At 31.0% G+C, this 20,738-nt stretch overlaps 1 protein-coding gene across 1 annotated transcript; it reads left to right on the top strand.

Annotated features, from left to right (window-relative positions):
- The first annotated feature begins 1 nt into the window (after window position 1).
- On the top strand, window positions 2-11,045 carry LOC139528102 (uncharacterized). The gene is made up of 6 exons (XM_071323933.1): window positions 2-258; window positions 2,449-2,598; window positions 3,888-3,991; window positions 4,961-5,011; window positions 6,457-6,652; window positions 7,246-11,045. The coding sequence occupies exons 1-6, from the start codon at window positions 182-184 to the stop codon at window positions 7,316-7,318; spliced, it is 651 nt and encodes a 216-aa protein (XP_071180034.1). The 5' UTR covers window positions 2-181; the 3' UTR covers window positions 7,319-11,045.
- The last annotated feature ends 9,693 nt before the right edge of the window (window positions 11,046-20,738 follow it).

Below are 20,738 nucleotides of genomic sequence, written 5' to 3'. Positions count from 1 at the left end.
CCTGTCAAAACGAAATTAGATTGTGTCAATGACGACATAGGTTTAAAGTCCAAACTATTTATTGTTGTTGAACATCAGCTGAGCGAATCCTATCCAAACAGAATCTAGATGTTGTATGTTACCATGTGACACCGGAAACATACACTGTATCAATAAGTGCCATTAATCATCATCCTGCAAAATGTACATCTATCACGAATTCGTTTCATTATTGACAGTATCAGTTGTCTTTGTTTTGCTGCTTGTGTTTGTAGAAGGGTAAGAATTTTCAGTGATTCCCATATGAAAGAAAATTGCTTTTTTTTTTTAAAGAATATAAGAAAACTAGAAACTCTAATAGATTCCCTTTGTTTACAGGATGTATCCTTAAATTAATTTTTCAACTCTGACCTAATCCAAATAAAAATTTATGACTCTTCAAAGACTATTTTATTTCTTGCTTTTACAGAGAATGTAAGACCTCATAGAAAATAATATAATAGCCTTTCAAGAGTCATAATTATTTGGACTAACTCTGACAGAATGGTGAGGGTTCATAAATAAAAGATTGTCCAAAAATATTGAGTGGGTCTTTTCACCACCGAACACCACCGCACACCACCGAACACCTGAAAAACCACCAACCACTAAGAAAAACTTTGATATTATACATTAAAACGATAAAATAAATTAAATTACATATAATTTAATCAATTTTTCGATTTTTATGTGCATCATTTTTATGTTAAAATCGAAAATCAATACAAGAAAAAACGTCTCCGGATTCATCACTTTCCGGATTACATTGTGTGTGTTATAAAATTCAAATATATTCATAATCAGTAATCAGTTCAAGTATCCTGGATCTCTATTCATTGGTTAGATTTTTATATTTTTCTCTTTTATTATTATTGGTACAACTATTTTATAGAAGAGTTAGAAGAAGAAAAAATGGGAAAAGTATATTTGAGGTGTCCATGAGGGTCAGCGGAGTTCAAAAAGTGGGGTGTTATAAGACTCTTCCTTTCTGTTTTCTGTAGATATTCGGACTTTAAATCTTCTTATTTGTTGAATTAATAACTTGAATATCATATTCAATTCACATTGATAATGATAAAAGACAAAATAATAAACTTTTGGGGTGTTCGGCGGTGTGCGGTGGTGTTCGGTGGTGAAAAGACCTACCGAAAAATATTATTGAGTTTTCAGATTTTTCATCACATGAGAGACAAATAAATTTTAGTGCCTACATTTGTACCTGATTAAAATTGAGTAACACAACAAACAGGCTTTGATTGGCTGGAGAAGCAGGTAATGAATTCCTATCAAATGTAAAAGTTAATTCAATACCTGCTCCTGATTTTTACATCAAGATGACCTTGAGGTCATTCCTATTTATTGCTGTCGCCTAAATTTCCATTATGCAAATTAGTTTTGGGTTTTCAACCGATCCATAAATATTATAGATCGGCGGACATTATATAGTGCAAAATAACATTCCTTATCGCTTGTTTTAAATTAATTTTTTCAATGGATACTCCTATAAATATTTTTTTTAAAACACAAATTAATAATATGAAAATGTTTTATCGTAAGATTTAAATATAAAAGTAAAAAATCATTGATAATATCTATGCACTTACCGAAAAATTTTGTTAATGCTTGCGGAAACCTCAAGAACGTTTTGTAACACTCCCGGCAAGGATCGGTAACTCTGTAATTGTTTTTGCAGGAAAATATGAATGGCTTCTCATATTTAATCTTTTTGAAAAAAACAATTTTTTACACAAGAGTGTTCACCATGCACTTGCACTGCACTATTATTAGAATATTAGAATAGAATGATATACAAATGGATGGAAATTATATATATATATATTACATGTATGTAACTGTTATATTTATATACATTTTTTTAAATATATAACAACAAACCAGTGTATACTCTGGGACTATCATTATATTAGTATAATTATTGTCCCAGAACTGAGGTACATTATATGAGGGGGGGGGTAGGACCTTTATCGGGGCTCCGGGATCGGGTGTTTTTAAGCTCGGGATTTCGGGATTTACCCTTTCGGGTTCCGGGAATTCTTTTTTACTGATTTCGGGACCTCAGGATTTCGTATTTTTAAGCCCGGGATTTCGGGATTCCGTGTTTTTAAGCCCGGGATTTCGGGATCAGGACCCCTCCTATCCCCCCTCTTATATACTGATTTGTATCACTACAATATAATACATGTAGTTATTACGGTGAATTTTCTCTTTTTAATGCATTATCCACTCGCTCACTTGTCTCAGAAAAAAATATATCTCTGTACATTAACCTCAATTTCAGGTATAGAGATGTGATCTTTTTCTGTAACGTGTGCTTTTGACCATCCACAAGAACTTGTGGTCATCCGATGTTCAGTACTTTGATTTATTTTTATTTCAGCAAATCTTTAATGACAATAAATTGCATTTTAGAAATGAAATTGAAGAAAGTTCATCAAATCACAGATGTAATAAAGTCAAGAGGACAGAAAAAATTGCTCAAATGTATGAAAGTGGACCATGTGTTCAAGCTTATAAGGCTCGTTGTGGATGGTTCAGTTTAGATCTGTGTACTTTTTACAAGTAAGTGATGGTCATCATATTCCTTTTCATTTGTTTTGAAAAATTAATTTATGTACATTGTATGTCACCATGATGAACCGACCAATTCAGAAATGGTGTTATATTAACAATTCATCTATATTTTGGACATCTTATTAGATATAGGAAGATGTGGTGTGAGTGCCAATGAAACAACTCTCCATCCAAATAACAATTCATAAAAGTAAACCATTACATTGTATATGTCAATGTACGGCCTTCAACATGGAGCCTTCGCTCACACCGAACAACAAGCTATAAAGGGCCCCAAAATAACTAGTGTAAAACCATTCAAATGGGAAAACCAACGGTATAATCTATATAAAAAACGAGAAACATGTATAAACTACATAAACAAACGACAACTACTGTACATCAGATTCCTGACTTAGGACAGGTGCAAACATTTGCAGCGGGATTAAACGAATTAATGATACCAAACCTTCTCTCTTTTTCTGAAACAATAGCATAACATCACAACATAGAAAAACACTCAATAAAATATCAATTGGAAGGCTTAACTGAATAAAAAAACGTAAATCAACACACTATGAATGAATAAATTTGATCAGAGATACCTGAATGCAAATGCATAGTTATTAAAATATTAGGGTCAAACATCTTATTAGTCTATTCGTCATTCAGAATCATTTGTTGCAAGCCTTCCCAATTTTGTCAACCATAGTTATAAATCTATTTTATAAATTTTTAATTTATCTGTTCAAAAAATACTCTCAAATACAATTCAAATGGAGAACAGAATTAAATAACGGTTTTACAATTTAAATCAGAGCAGTAAGTCAGTATGTTCAAATGTAATTTGAATAAACAACATTCATTTATCAACGGTTTTTTAATGTGGAAATTGAGAAATATGATTTATTTTATAAATCTTTTTATAAGTGAATATATCAAGAAAATCTAATGCAGTATGTACATGTAGATATATATATATAAAGTAACTTGAGCGTTTGTTTATGTGTTACATATTTGTTTTTCGTTCATTTCTTTATATAAATAAGGCCGTTAGTTTTCTGGTTTGAATTGTTTTACATTGTCATATCGGGGTCTGTTATAGCTGACTATGCAGTATGGGCTTTGCTCATTGTTGAAGGCCGTACGGTGACCTATAGTTATTAATGTCTGTGTCATTTTGGTCTCTTGTGGACGGTTGTCTCATTGGCAAACATACCATATCTTCTTTTTATATTAGGTAAAAAAATATAGCTTTTACTGAGCAGATATTCTGATTTTAACATTTTTTATTTCAGAAAAGAAATTTGTGATAAAAATAGCAACAGAACACAGTATTATTATTCCACTGTGAGTGTGTGTTGTGATGACTATATTGAGGCTCCCAATGGGACCTGTATAAGTAAGTATAGTGAACTAAAAAATCAGAAAGAGAAAGTTTTAAATTTTTAATGCACTAAAAGGAACATGCTGTTTTTAACTAGATTTTCAGAAGATTATTGATTTTATTGTTATTGATTTTGGGATGTACAGCGGGCAGGAGTGTTTTCATCTGCCAAACAGTGTCCATTCTGATTCATTAACACGAAAAAGCTTTGATGATTTTTTTTCAAATTTAGATATGTTGTTTCTTGTGACTAAATAAATTTGAAATTAAATTTTCACGATTTTAGCTTTTCTCGCTGTTGAGTTGTAAACCTTTCAATAGCCAAAAGTTATACTTATTATATGAATTTGAGTTATTTCCCTTTAAAAGAAATGGTGAAAAGTGTTTTCAATTATAGGAATTTGAGCTACATGTATTTCCCCTACACGTAGGGGAGTTCGCATGTCAAGTTTTGGATATTTTGTCAGATTTTCAGAATCCTCTGGTTTTATCTATTTGAATGCCTTAAAAAAATTTGCCCATTGACCCCCATTTTTCTTTTTATAAATCTTTTACATGTATAATGATAAGCCATCTGTGAAAGTCTTATAAAATTTTAACTGAGAAGCGAACCATAACAGAAATAGAGTAAGTTATATGTATTTACAAAAAAATAATTCTTCAGGTTCTTTGATATGCTACATGTAATTCTAACAATGTACTCAGATTTTGGATATTTGACCATACATGTAAAAGGTAAATGTTCAATTTCAAATTATTGAATTCTTTGACCACATTCTTGTTTGTGTCACAAATCTATGATGGTCAAATATTCAATCACAAACCAAGTTCAAAGCTGCTTTAAGCTTTAAAGTTTTCCATACTTGCTCAACTCAAGAAAATCCAGTTTACTCTTACAGCCTCTTGTTTATTTTATCTTATAAAGCACTAACAGTTTCTAGTAGCACTATCTACAGCATGCAATAATCTGACTACATTTTGCAGGTGTGAAATCCGCTGATCCAATATGGGTTTTAGACAAAGAAAATAAAACAGGTAAATTATATTTTAATTATTTTTGTATTTATACATGTATGCATGTACAAATGTAGTATGTTGAATGCTGTCTGCATATTTCAGTTTTCGATAAAAACTGGTCTGTAGTTCCAAATAATGATATCTGTTTCCTAACTTTAGTTTGCCATAACTAAATGTTTTGAAACTTATATACAATGTGAATTACCACAAAACTCAGATCCAGTTTGAATTTGGAAAGCGTCCCTGTTACCATTTTTGACACATGCCCTTTCATAACTTTATATGCAAGTTGAGCATCATCTGTGTCCTACATGTATGACACATTCTTCATTTATTTATTAAAAGCTACAAAATTTACATTTAATTCTAGAAAATGCTTACAACTGCCATCTACAGCAAATTGGCAATACTATTTCATTTATTATAGGGAACAGTTTTATAAAAACAGAACATGCTTAATGATATTGATTTATTTTCAAGAGATATATACCAATGTTTTACTATGTATCAATGATGTAACCAGTGGTGGATCCAGACATTTTTATAAAGGAAAAGGGGAGGGGGGGACAACCGACTGTCCTAAGAGGGGGCCCACTCTAGTCATGCTTCAGTAATTCCCTATATACTGTAAACCAACTTATTTTCGCGGATACTTTATTTCGCGTTTATCTCCAACTAGTCTACTTCACGGCAATTTAATTTCGCGATTTTTTAGTTAACTTGATATAGTTTAATAAGGAAAGATCCAAGTTATACATATTCGCAACGATTTAATTTCGCGTTATTTTTCTTCCCGCGAAAGTCGCAAAAATTAATCACTCGTGAAATTAAGTTGGTTTACAGTAGTCAACTAACTTTTCCCACAAAGGAGGAGGGGTTTGAATCTACCTATGGTAAACATTGCTTCCAGATTGAATCCGGTTTTCATATAATATGTCATTATGAAACACAACACCATGTTACAGCACCATTATACATATAATTTAATTAAAATAAAAAATGCAGATCTGATCATCATGTAAAGAACAGACATACTGTTTCCCATCTTCACAGAGACTATTTTGAAATTTTATTAAGTTCTTGATGTATTAATTAAAAACAATGCAACTTATTTTACATGTACAGACATGAGTGAGTTATCTTTATTCTCATAAACCAAATATCAATAAAAAGTAACAGAGAAGATAATACAACTTTAATATACTAGCATGTGTGAAATACAAATTATTGGTATTTAATATTATTTATTACATACAACATGTACAACTTATATTCACAATATTTTTCTATCCCAAAAAGTTGCTCAAGGGAAGTAAGTTAGTTTTAATACAGTATTCATGCAGCAAACATGGGGCCAAATCTTAAATTCAAATATTTCAGATATTGTTTATTTTTCTTTGTACTTTTTGATGAAAAAAATATAAACCCTTGTACACATGTATATTTTCTTTTATACTTTTCAGATGTAGTTTATGTAAATATTGAAGATATACCAACAACAACAACACATGCCAATCGTCAAGCTCAGAAAGGTCAACAAATAGTACATTCTAAAGATGAAGAATCAGTTCTATCTAAAGGAGCAATAGCAGGTGCTGGCTGTGCAGTAGTTTTCTTGATAATTGTGATAGCATTTACAGTCATAGGTATACGTAAAAGGTTAGTATTAATATCAGTACTTTAACTTAAAGGGGTTGTTCCTTATATAGGAGGCTCTTACAAAAGAAAGAAAAAGTATCGTTATTCATAGTAAACGAATTTCAGTTTTTATTTATATTAAAAATAAGTGCATATTTCTTGGCATATGTCTAACAGATTTGAAAAGGGCAAGTTTATCTTGAAAAAAACCTCAAATTAAAAAAAATTAAAAATTAAAATTAAAGGGTGAAAGTATGATGCATTTATATTGTAACTCCCTTATTTTTTTAGGAAATAACTAATTATCACTATTTTACGAAATTTTCATTTGATCTTAATGACCATTCTTAACACAGTAGAGTGATATGAAAAATTATCGCTAGAAATTTAGGGCGCACATGCTGTTGTCATTCAAATTAACAATGTTGCCATAGGTAAAATAGTGATAAACAGATTATCATCCCATTTTGATTGCTTTTCTCACTTTCGCTGTACCGCCTCAAGAAAGAAAATCAATCTCATTGAGATGACCAATGATCTATAATTATATTCCCTAGTAAGTGAAAAAACTTTATAAAAGTTCTGTTATACAACTGTGCTCTATCTTCTTGCAGGAGATTAAGAAGACCCAAAAAGAAGCCAGAATCAGATAATGAAGGAGAAACCATGCTGACAAGTTCAACATGATAATAAGAGATAGTTACTAGTTTTGTCTGCAGAGACTTTCTAGAGAAGCACATCAGGGATTAAACAGCAAGCAATTTCATATATGATGTATATCTAAATTCACATTCATCTAACTGCCATTTTGTTTGTAGTCTGCAATATTTAGATTAGTTTTCACTTTGAAAGCAGCATCCTATCATATGTTTATCTTAATATTATGCACCAAGTATTTTAACACCAAATCCAAATATGGGATTTAGAAGAAATAAAATAACAAATTGGATTTGGAATCGGTGAATGTAACCATACTCAGTGTAGTGCAGTTTCGATCCTTGAAAACAAAGTAAAAATTTCTAACAAAAAGTCAAATGAACAAAACAAAAAATATTAATTCATGGGATTTAGAAAAAAATAAATGCAATGATTCTAATTGTTTCATTTGTTTTTAAAACTAAGTCATATTGTACATGTTCTAACTATAAACAATGGTCTGATATGTAGCTCCACATTTATGTATTGTATTCCATAAAGTGCAAAGTTAATGTTCTTATATACCATACCTTATAAATAACAGATCAAGCTTGAGTTACATTTCTTATTTTATAGTCAGGGTTGAAATTGAATATAAAAATAGTGTTTATGAAAATGATAATATTTAAAAACAATAAGAAACTTCCAACATAACAACAAACTTTTTATGGACATAAGAAATATGAATTAGTCATCAATTCTGGATAGGGTAAAGTTTTATATCCATTGATATCAAAGCTTTTGGTTGCTTTTACTTTTAATGTTGTTCATGCATTTCATCCATAAAAGAAACTCTTCATGTTTCTAAAAGTGGGAATACTTAAGAATTGAATGCTTCTTTTTGGGACTTCATTGGGGTGTAAAAGCGTTGACCGAAGTACATTTTGTTCCGCGCTTCATACTAAAAATGTGTGCACGGTCAACGCTTTTACAACGCTATGAAGTTGCAAAAAGAAGCATCCATTACTTATAATTACATTTTTTAGCTATGATCTGACATGAAAACACGAATTTTATAATTGTTTTATTTAATTCACCTGTGCACTTTATTGTGGGACCACGTGTTGTCATGAATGAAAAGTTTTATTGAGTGATGCAATTACTTTAGGAATAACATGTGATGTGCAGTTAGCCAATCAGAATAAAGTATTATGATGAAACATACATCTAATGTAATTATTAGTACTTGTTCGATGAAAAAACATAATTATTTAACACATTCCAAGTTTTAAAAAATCTGATTTATAAAGACTTACATTCTAATGCAGAACCACAGGCACTTGTTTCTGTCAATGTGGGGTTTACTATCCATACCAGTACAAAAAAACACAAGGTAGCTAACGGAAATTTTCAATGTGTTCGCTTCAACCAATATTTTTTTAATTTCCCTTGATTTTTTCACAAATAAAAGTACACCAGTCTGTTGGTAATTGATTTATCCTTACAATGAAACAACTTTCACATACCTTGAGAATACCCCTCAAACAGAATAAAATACTTGAGATGAGAATTATTGACCTTTTTCCAGACCATTGAATTTGTAAGGACTTAACTTACGGTAAACTTAGGAAGTTAATATAACTGTGCAATCCAATTGGTTTAATTCATCTGGTTACCTGTTTATTTATACTAGTTTATTTTTTTAATGGAATGTACTATAATTTTTTTGATGTTTTCCATATATTTTTAAAAGCCTCCACACTTTCATTTGAATACAGCTATACAAATATCTTTTTCAGTGAATATATTTTTAGATAACATAATAAACATTTCTTACTGTTTTAATTGATGGATTGAATAATACTGGGACTTTCCTGCTCAATCTGTGTCAATTACATGTACAAGTTTCTTAATTCATGTCACTTTAAAACTCACAGTTTTGTTAAATAATTGACAAGTTACAACATATAAATTGAAGAAAGAGAAGCAATTGTCATACATTTCACAATTATTGAATTACATATACTGTATAATATCCATTTGTTGATTTCACAAGAAACGTTGACCTGGAATTGAGTGTTGGACATCATGCAAATAACATTTGTATTTTAAAGTTTTTATGCAGAATTTGTAAAAGCCAAAAAATCTAGTATTTACGAATATACAAATTTTCCTCAATCCATGAAAATAAATGAGTTACAAAGTATATATATTGGTTGTAGATATGTCAGTACATGTATTTATTGATGTTGTGCAATAATTTGAATTGTTGATATTTTGTAATGAATGTTTGTGATGTCATTTTGTAATTGTGTATATTTTACAACAAATGTTTTAGTTTAATACTATGAACCATGTTTATAGTGAATTAATTCATTTTTTTATTAAAGATTTGGGCCTATATTAATTTAATAGGTTTTGTTGTAGTAACTACATGTATTTGAAGATAATGATAGATAATTGTTGATCATCTCAAAAGGATTGATTTTCTCGCTTGAGCCAGTACTGCGATAGTAAGAAAAGCAATCAAGATAAAATGACCAATGATAATCTGTTTATTGCAATTTTACCTATGACAACGTTATTAATTTCATGACAACTAGCACGTGCATCCTTAGTTTCAAGCGATAATTTTCATATCAACTGACTCCGCTGAGATAGAAAATTATAAGTCAGCAAGATCAAAGGAAAATTTCGTTAATCACGATAAAGTCTATTAAGTTTTTTCCTGTATAAAATTCTTCTATTGAAACTAGATAACCAGTACCTAGAATTCAAGATCATTTCTTTAAAATTTAACCTCAGATCACAGAGATGTGATTACAGTCATTATATATTAGCAAAATGCATTGTAGACCGACATCACTTTTAGATGTATAGCTTAGGAGGGTAAAGGGAGGGGATTTTGTAAAAAAATATCTACCAAAATTCTTATCAGGCAGGTGATCTGTTGTGTGACCCTTGCAGCATTTAACATAAATTATGTCAGGATCACAGGCTTCAAAATTTTACCAGTGGCAGATCCAGAATTTTTCATCGGGGTAGAAGGGGGTGGAACTGACTGTGCTAAGAGGAGGCAGGCTCCCATCATGATTCAGTGATTCCCTATATAATGAACCAAATTTTACCAACAAAGGGGTGCCGGGTTAACTGGGCCACCCACCCCCTTGGATCTGCCTATGTTTATATTTGATATTCAGAGTTAACAAACAATTAAGAACAAAGTATCATAGTATTTACTTTTTAATAATTTTTGTCCTTGTATTTATAAGTGTAAATGTGCTCAATATTACATTTAAGATAATCAACAAACTGTGTATACTATTTTTGACTCGAAGGAGTTGTGTATTTGTTTTTGAGCAAGAAGCCACAACCTTAATTCAAGAAATCAAAATGCTCTGTAAAATTTATGAATTTAAAACACTAAGGTCACGGTGTGTCATCAATACCAAATGTTTTAGTTAAAAAAAAACAGTCATTCGAAAGGCACCTGTACAGTGTTCAGAGTAAACTTTTTTGGGGGGATCCCACTTGCATTATTTTATCGATTATACTGTTTAATGTGTACCATTTACATTGTGACGTTTGATAACAGTCCATTTCAAAACTGTTTGCTATGTGTTTGATTTAAAACAAATGTTATTTTTTGTTATCCTTTTAAATATATTGTTAATTGAATTCTACTGTATTAAATTTATTGCTCTCTTTAGTATGACTAAATATTAAAAAGCTTACAACTTCTGCTATTATTTTAAATAAACGTAAATTGTTAATAAAATGGTTTAATCTTTGTATTTTGTCCCAAGGTCTCTGTAAAACATATTTTGAAACTTCCTGTACTTACAACAAGCAAAAGGAAAACAAACTGTATTTAATGTTTCACTGTCATCAAATCCTAAGGTGGTACCTAACACAACAGGGAGATAACTCTGTAAAATCAGCTAAACCTTTTAATAATGTTGTATAGTTAATTTCTATATTGATCTGTACTTCTGTATGTCCCAACCTAGTGCATGAAACTTCTACAAAATGCTTATTACCACAAAACACAAATCAAATTTAGCTTTCTAGAGTTATTAGATATAGGAAGATGTGGTATGAGTGCCAATGAGACAACTCTCTCTCCATCCAAATAACAATTTATAAAAGTAAACCATTATAGGTCAAGGTTATGCTCCTTTACAAAGACAATTTGCTGAATTTTTCATTTCCTTTTTATAGCTCTAGTTTGCCTCAACCAAATGTAATGATTCTAATATACAATGCTTATTACCACATAACACAGATCAAGTTTGATTTTTGGTGGTGTCACTATTACCGTTTTTGAGTTATGTCCATTTATAACATCATATGCAAGCAGGGGCATCATTGTCCCATGGACACATTTTCAATTATTTACCATGGATTTTTGTCAGCAATGATTTCTTAATTTTAAAGGTTGAACATCAAAAGACAACCTTTGAGTTTGATGCATTTCTGTCAAAATCTTTGGTTTTAGTGAACATCATTTGTGCGTTATGGACATCGTCACTTCTGTTCCTGTGTTGAGCAAGAAGTGGTAGGAAAACTATGCTGCTATATTGCACAAATTATTCGGCATTTGGAATTACCATTGTTGACAATCAGCACTGCTGTGATTAGGGAATTGTGATTAAGTACTTACAGAACAAACATTATTTCTAGTTTATCCTGCACAATGATGATCACTAAGACGCTTGATGAATGTTAATAGTGCAGGGACAATCGTAACTACTTGGCCATTCTGGCTACACTGTACAATAGGTTATTTTTGCAGAATGGATGAGTAAATCCGATTGAGTGGAGGGATACAGGTGATCCCCTCTATCTGGTAAATAACGTCCTAAAGGCGCTAATAATTGACGAGTTTTATTCTGGTGAAGGACAAACTTGAAAGTGGTCTACTGAGAGAGTTACACAATTTATGAAGTTTAACTTCAAAGAGGGACAAAATATACCAGAGAGATTTCCAGACTCATAAGTCGAAAATAAGTTGTCATACCATGGATAAAAAAAAGACAATCAATAGTACACAAAACACAAAGACTAAGCACATGAACCCCACCTAAAAATGGGGGTGATCTCGGGTGTTCTTGAACTGTAAGCAGATACTGCTTGATATGTGAAACTTGACGTGTTTTACATTTTGCTGAATGCTTGTTTTGTTTTCATGAAAAATTCGTAAGGGTCCCTTGGAACCCAGTGTCTCGCCTACTCTTTCTAGTAATCGCAGGCTCAACAAAATTGAGAAAATAAATCTATAAAATATTCCTGTTGATACTATCTTTTGATTGTAAGAAGCTTCTGTCCAAGTCGGGTAAAAATCCAGGATAGTTTATGAATTTAATAAATGTTTAAAAACTATACAGACTGAATGTAATGTTAACCGGAAGAAATCAAAATTTCGTTCTAGATACTAGCTTTTGATCATAAACAAGCTTCTGTCCAAGTTTGCTACAAATCCAAAATAGTATAAGTTATTAAAATTTCAAAAAGTTTAACCACACACTGACAGTGAATGTGTTGTTTCCTGGCAGAAATTCTAACTCCATCTATAATTAAAATACGGAAAAAATGGAATTTTATTTTTACAAAATTTACTTCTGGATACTATCTTATGATCATAATCAAGCTTCTAAGCGTTCTGTCTAAGTTTGGTAGAAATCCAGGATAGTTTAAGAAAGTTATTAAAATTTCAAAAACTTTAACCACAGAGTGAATATTTGTGGCCGCCGCCGCCGACAACGACGACGACGACGGAATGTCGGATCGCTTAGTTTCGCTTTTTCGACTAAAGTCGAAGGCTCGACAAAAACAAGTTAACAAGTAACTTGGACATACACTAGTTGCATATCAAGAAATTAGGGAAAGTTAAACAATGGATTGTACAGGAGTAACAGTTGGAAAGCAGGTCACGGTTTGACCCCAAGTTTATCAGCAACAATAGAGTCACGTGACCGTGAAAATTCAGTAAAACTGTACGGATGAGACAAACCTCATTTTTACTCAATTAATACTATTGTCGTAATAAAAACTTATTGTTTCAAATAATCTTGAATATTCAGAGTTTAAACTCGTCAAAACTTACACATCAAATCAAAGTTCTTCATTCTTTATTTTATCTTCAAACTTGAAGTTTGTTTGAAAATTGTCAAGTCTCCAGATCGAAAAATCTAAATATTTTCGAGGAAACTAAAAATGATGGGCTGAATTTAAATTAGATAAAGCATCTCATAAAGACAACAATCGATATTAATATCTAGCCAATTGAATTTTGGATACGCAAACGTCAAGTTATGTTCGACACGAAGCGGTGTTTTTTGCCGATTTGTGCAAGAAGTTACCTCCCCTTGATATTACAAGTCAAAAATAAAAACCCAGCAAAATGAATAAAAAGGAGTTTACTTTACCAAAAAACGTGGGAAAATAAATGAAATTCGATTTACAACAGTGTTATTATAACATTAAGAAGAAATACTTCCCTGCTTTTCAGAGAAGAGTTAAATGTAAAAATTAAAAGACAAAATATGAGTAAAAATTAAGAAATTTAAACATATAATTTATAATTTTTGTTTAGCTTTTTTGCTTTAAATAAGCTTAAGCTGATGAAATTTACTTTGCAATTTTTATAAAGGGGAGCACTTCTTGTAGAATTTCTTTTAAAACACTTCTATTAATTTTAAAGCAATAAAACATCTTTTATACAATTTGATTAATCTTTCTGAAAATGAAAATAATAAATAATACTGATCATTAATATTTTATATTCTAAAGTAGGACCAAGAGTCAGACAATAAGTTTCTTCAAAGTAAAAAGCATTTAACTCAAGTCTTTGTTTCTTAGTTACAGAACTGCCTAGAAAATATCCAAATATTACAGAAAAAGGATAAGTTTACCAAAGATTTTGACAGAAATTTCTTTCAGAAATAATATTTTAATTGAAAGTGATATGATTTTTAATTTTAAAATCATTATCATTATAATAAAATTCAATAATTAGGAAAGCACAGCTAGTAGCACTTGCCTAATTTCTCAGTGTATTTTATTTATGTTGAAAGTAAACTTTTTTTTAGAGAAAAATGGGGCTTTGAACAGCTGCTTCACATATTTATAAACAAAGTATTGTATATTTTACCTGAATAGTTGGATATTAATCTCAGAAATGAAATGATAGTTGTTGGAACAAATCTTGTGTGCATTTTACTTAATGTAATAATGATCAATGATGTTGATTGGTCAAGAATTTGCCATTTGAATAAATTCAATTTTGTTGGAACACATCTCTATGAATTAGTTTTTTGTTTGACTTGATAACTAAGCTATATTTTGCTCTTGTTAAGGTAGCTTACTTAGTAAAGAGATAATTAAATAAGAAAGGTTTTTAACTTATAAAAAATAGAATATAATTAACTGACCTTCATTTCCTTTTCTCATATGCTTTTTCCTCCAGAAATTTTCTTAGCAATGTATTTTATATTGCTATTTTTATGCTTTTGTCCATCCATACTATCATTAATTTGTCTTATGAATTTCCAGTAGTTATAGTTTCATACGCAATTAAGAATAACTAAGTTTAAATAGCATTATATGACGTTATGTAGAAAAAGAAAACAATGTCACCGTCAATTTGTGTAGGAGGTCAAAAAGGGTTTTAATTACTTTGAAATGAAGCTATTGTAAGGAATTGTGAAAAACATTTTTAATCACAATTTCATTCATACCTATGATAAAATCAGTATTTAAGAGCACTTTGGAAACAGGTACAATGAAAAGAAGTTTTACTTTACTATTTGAAGTAGAAACGCAGCCAAAACCAGGTACAAATTGGCATGACTGGTGGTCACTAAAATTGATGGATAACAGTCAAAAATGATGGCTTCAAAATAGTGTAGAAATTTGAAATAGGTTACCCGTTTTCATTTAAGATTGTTACCGTTCTTTTCCGTGTTTGGATACGCAAACGTCAAGTTATGGAAAATCGATGTTTTTGGCGAATAAAAAAGATGACTGATTTTGTTTTGAACGGAAAGGATAAAGAAATAGCAATAACATTCTATGTTTAATAATGTTTGTATGTAGTATTGAAACTATATTGGTCGAAAAACCTACAAATTTTTAAATTCAATTATGAGGGGAGGTAAGAGGGGTCCTGATCCCGAAACCCCGGTCTTAAAAATACGAAATCCCGAGGTCCCCAATTTAAATAAACCTAAATCCCGACATCACGAAATTCGAAAAAAAAGAATTCCCGGATTCCGAAATGGTTAATCCCGAAATCCCAAACTTAAAAACACCCGATCCCGGAGTCCCGATAAAGGTCCTACCCCCCTCAATTATAATAAAAGCATGACAAGTTGAAAAAAATACTTCAAACGTCAATATTTCTACCCGATTGAGTTGGCGTACTTTTTGATGTTACGGGCGACTGTAGCGCCACCTAATTAATTCCCCTTGCGATTGTTGCTGATAGAGCTTGACGACAACGGACGTTTCAAAGGACTTGCTTTCCAACTGGTAAATTAATCAAGGAAATCTAGGTAAGTAGTGTTGTGACGTTAAGGGCATACGATACAGTTACAGGGGAAGTAATGACGTTGCTCACGTAAAATGTTATTTTCGCGACGTCAAACTATGACACATCGGGAAAAGATGCATTTTTTTCGACTAATTTTTATCATTCAAACTGATTTTATTTGAAAACGAGTGCATGGACCCCTATTTTTTGAAACGACATTTTGTTTCAGTTTGCAGGGAGATTATGTGGACCAAATTTGATATAACTGTAAATAGACGTATTTACACTTGTATGGAAAGGAGTAGGTTCAGTAAGACCCCTTTTTGGCCCCAAAATATAGCAGTTTTACAAAATTGTTAAAATGTAAACTTTTAGTTATTGATTGGACAGTAGAATGCTTCTGCTACATAAATATGGGCTGGTTTTGACAATACAATGCACATATATCAGGTACTAGCACCATTAAGTCATACTAAATTACTGAAATCCTCATAATTCTAGCATTTTAGTTAAATTTTAGACGGTTTTCGTGTAAAACGAAAGTGGCCGCATTCGTGTTCATCCTTAATATTGAAATGCAAGTTGTATTTTATGATAATACATAACATATATAAAGGTTGAGGATGAACACGGATGCGGCCACTTTCATTTTTACCAAAAACCATCTGAAAAGTGACATTTTTCGGCATATTATGTAGATTTTTCATAATTGAGCATGAATCGGATCGTTTTTAATGACTAAATCTGTTAAAATCTTTCACATAAACTAATGAATTCAAATAAAATAGACACTTAAGTGTTTAAAAAGTGGTCAAAATCTTTCGTCAGATGAACCTGAAATTTGAGGCCAAAATCGGTCCTTACGGAATACCGGACCTACTCCTTTGTCCGCCATTACATAACATCACATGCACAGGTTCCCGTAAACTTTGACTTCATAATTAATATTTGACGTCACAACTAAAAAGTGATTGTTGCTTGACGTCAAAGGGTTATTCGGAGGTGATATAACAGTTAGAAAGCAAGTTCTTGGAAACGTCCGTTGTCGTCAAGCTCTATCGACAACAATAGCAGGGGGAATTAATTAGGTGGCGCTACAGTCGTCCGTAACGTCAAAAAGTCCGCCAAATCAATCGGCTAAAAGATTGACGTTTAAAGTATGTTCTTTAACTTGTCATGCTTTTATTATAATTAAATTGTAAAATTTGTATGTTTTTTTACCAATATAATTTCTTTACGACATACACACATTATAAAAAAATAGCTTGTTATTGCTAATCCTTTATCCTGTCCGTTCTAAAAAAAATAGCTATCTTTTTTGTTCGCCAAAAAAAAATTCGATTTTTCCTAACTTTTTAACGTTTGCGTATCCAAATACAGAAAAGAACGGTTATAATTTTAAATGAAACCGGGAAACCTATTTCAAATTTCTACATATTGTTGAAGCCATCATTGTTTACTATTATACATCAATTTTAGTGACCACCAGCCATGCCCAATTTGTATCTGGTTTTAGCTGCGTTTCTACTTCAAAACAGTAAAGTTTAGCTTCTTTTCATTGTACCTGTTTCAAAAGTACTCTAAAATACTGATTTTATTAAAGATATGAATGAAATTTGGATTAAAAGTTGTGTTTTTTTCACAATTCCACACGACACCTGTATTTTAAAGTAACTAATAAAATTGAAATGGAAATTGGGAATGTTCCAAAGAGACAACAACCCGGCCATAGAAAAAATAAACAACAGCAGAAGGTCACCAACAGGTCTTTAATGTAGAGAGAAATTCCCGCACTCGGAGGCGTCCTTCAGCTGGCCCCTAAAGGTGTCAGACCACCAATTACTACCTCCAATTTAGAACGTATGTAAAAATAGTCCTACTTTGACACAAAATAGTGCTTTTGATGTCATTGTTTACTTAAACTAACAAACAAATTTGCAGAAATGAAACTTTTGGTGAAAGGGAAATATATTTAGACCATTTTGAGCCAAAATTCACTTGTCTATGAGTTTGCATTAAAAATTCAGGATTAATGCGCTACATAGTACACTAATTTAAGATTTCCAGAAAACCGGGAGTTATTTTGGTAGTACCTGTCTTTTCAAAATCAGAAATTTGTTACAAGACTTTAAACATTGGTTGAAAATTGGCATGTAGGAAGGTGATACATGTACAATTCAGGATATACCTGGTTTCCTTGAAGTTAAACTTAAGGTAAAATATTTAGAAAGCTGTGAAAATTGCAAAATTTGGTTGAACAGATAGGGATTTTTAATTGGTGGTCTGACACCTAAACAAATATATACTAGTTCAGTGATAATAAACGCCATACTAATTTCCAAATTGTACACAAGAAACTAAAATTAAAATAATACAAGACTAACAAAGGCCAGAGGCTCCTGACTTGGGACAGGCGCAAAAATGCGGCGGGGTTTAACATGTTTGTGAGATCTCAACCCTCCCCCTATACCTCTAGCCAATGTAGAAAAGTAAACGCATAACAATACGCACATTAAAATTCAGTTCAAGAGAAGTCCGAGTCTGATGTCAGAAGATGTAACCAAAGAAAATAAACAAAATGACAATAATACATAAATAACAACAGACTACTAGCAGTTAACTGACATGCCAGCTCCAGACCTCAATTAAATTGACTGAAAGATTATATGATTTCATCATATGAACATCAGGCACAATCATTCCTGTTAGGGGTTTAGTATCATACCATCATAACATATATGAGAAGAACATAACCCGTGTCATGCCAACAACTGGTTTTTGAATAAATGTGTTAAGTTCCGATGCAAAGACCCTATAAGTGAATCAATATTAACGCCAAAAATATGCAATCTTTAAGGACCTGACAACAGTATCGTAACTATATCCCTTCTTAATAAGTCTATTCAAAGGTTTTGTTAGTTTTTGAGGTGAATACTGACACCGTTGTGCTTTATAAAGAATATTTCCATAAAAAATTGGATGTGAAATACCTGAACGTATCAGAATATAGATATAGGAAGATGTGGTGTGAGTGCCAATGAGACAACTCTCCATACAAATAACAATTTAAAAAGTAAACAGAAGTCTGCATGTTGAGCTATATTTACGAATGATGTCCTTATACCGATGATAAAATTTAGTAAATGTTTTGACTAGTTTGTGATATCGAAAACCCTGGTGTAATAATTTTTCAGTAATACATATATTTCTCTCGTTAAAATCTAAAACATTGTTACATACACGAGCGAATCGTACAAGTTGATATTTAAAAACACCACAAGATGGTGATAAGGGAACGTCACCATCTAAAAATGGATAATCAACGATAGGAAACGAAAAATCATCTCTTTTATCATAAATTTTAGTATTCAGCTTTCCGTTAGTGATATAGATATCAAGATCGAGGAAAGGGCAGTGGTCATTGTTAGTATTAGCTTTATTTAAAGTAAGTTCAACAGGATAAATTTCTTTAATATTCATACTGAAGTCGTCATTATTGAAAGCCAAAATATCATCCAAATATCTAAAAGTATTATTAAATTTGTTTATCAGATGTTGTTTCGATGGGTCTTTGGAATTCTGATAATCTGACGATATACGGAATCCCCAAAGCGAACAAAAAAGTTATCTAGTAAAAATTCAAGGGCATATATAGTATCAAAGCATGTCCAGTTGACATAGTTTTACCCCTCTGGATCCCCTACGCAAATTGACGGTGACATTGTTTTCATTTTTCAACATACGTCATGTAACGTTAAAAACAAAATATGTGTCAGGGTCATGTACATAGTAACAATTTACACATTGGAAAAGTGAAATAACAAACAAAGATCTTCTTTATTGCGTTTGAAACTATACGTCTCGGGAAATTCTGACAAATCTGACAAATTATTGTTAGCCTATGGATTCATGGATGAACAAATTCTAAGGCGCAAAAAATAGCAATAGAAAATGCATTGCAAAGAAAATTTCTGGAGGAAAAAAAACATACTGAAAAAGGAAATAAAGGTCAGTTTATTATATTTATATTTTATAAGCTAAAATCTTGCTTATATTATTATCTCTTTACTAAGTAAGCTACAATAATAAGAGCAAAAACTATCTTATTAAGTCAAAAGATGTGTTCTTACAAATTTGAATTTATTTGGCAAATTCTTGTCAAATTTAATCATCATTGAACATTACTAAAGTAAAATGCACAAGATTTCCAATTATTCAGGTAAAATATATATACAATACAGCAGTTGATACAGCAACCTGAAGAGAAGAAGCCCCATTTTTTTTTAAAAGTTTTCTTTCATAATCTATATAATGAGAAATAAGACAAAGGGCTACTGTGCAAGCCAATCTGATAGTTTAATTCTACAATAATAATGATTTTGAAATTCAAAATTGTGTCACTTTCACTTAAAATTTTAAATTTTTACAGAATTTTCTGCCAATATTTTTGGTATAAAACCCTTTTCTGTAGGATATTTTCTAGGCAGTAATTTACTGTTCAACTAAGAAACAGTTACATAGGCTTCAGTTTGAAGGCTCTCTTTCTTTGAAGAAAGTTATTGTGACTCTTGGTCTCACTTTATAGAATATAAAATATAAATGATCAGTATTATTCTATCAATTTTCAGAAAGATTATTCAGATTGTATGAAATATGTTTTATTGCATTAAATATTATCAGAAATGTTTAATAAAAATCTACTATGTTTGATCCCATATACAATTATAAATATTACAAAGTATATTTCATCAGCCAGATCTAATTTATTTCAATATAGCTAGGTTTTTTGTTTTACATGTAGATCTAGGTTCCATTATCCACATTTCTGAATTGGTTTTTTTTTAACTTATATTTTGTCTTTTAATTATTACATTTAGTACTTCTCTGAAAAATAGGGAAGTATCTCTTCTTTATATTATTATAACATAGTTGTAAATC

This window comes from Mytilus edulis, chromosome 6, assembly GCF_963676685.1.
Source record: "Mytilus edulis chromosome 6, xbMytEdul2.2, whole genome shotgun sequence".
In the NCBI taxonomy this organism is placed as follows: Eukaryota; Metazoa; Mollusca; class Bivalvia; order Mytilida; family Mytilidae; genus Mytilus; species Mytilus edulis.
Note: the sequence above shows the minus strand (reverse complement) of the source record. Positions and strands in the feature narration are given on the sequence as shown.

Excerpts from the sequence above, each read along its gene's own strand:
- LOC139528102 (XM_071323933.1), top strand. The coding sequence starts at position 182 with ATGTACATCTATCACGAATTCGTTTCATTATTGACAGTATCAGTTGTC. Across the intron at positions 259-2,448 it reads CTGCTTGTGTTTGTAGAAGG|AAATGAAATTGAAGAAAGTT; the intron begins GTAAGAATTTTC and ends ATTGCATTTTAG. Across the intron at positions 5,012-6,456 it reads AGACAAAGAAAATAAAACAG|ATGTAGTTTATGTAAATATT; the intron begins GTAAATTATATT and ends TATACTTTTCAG.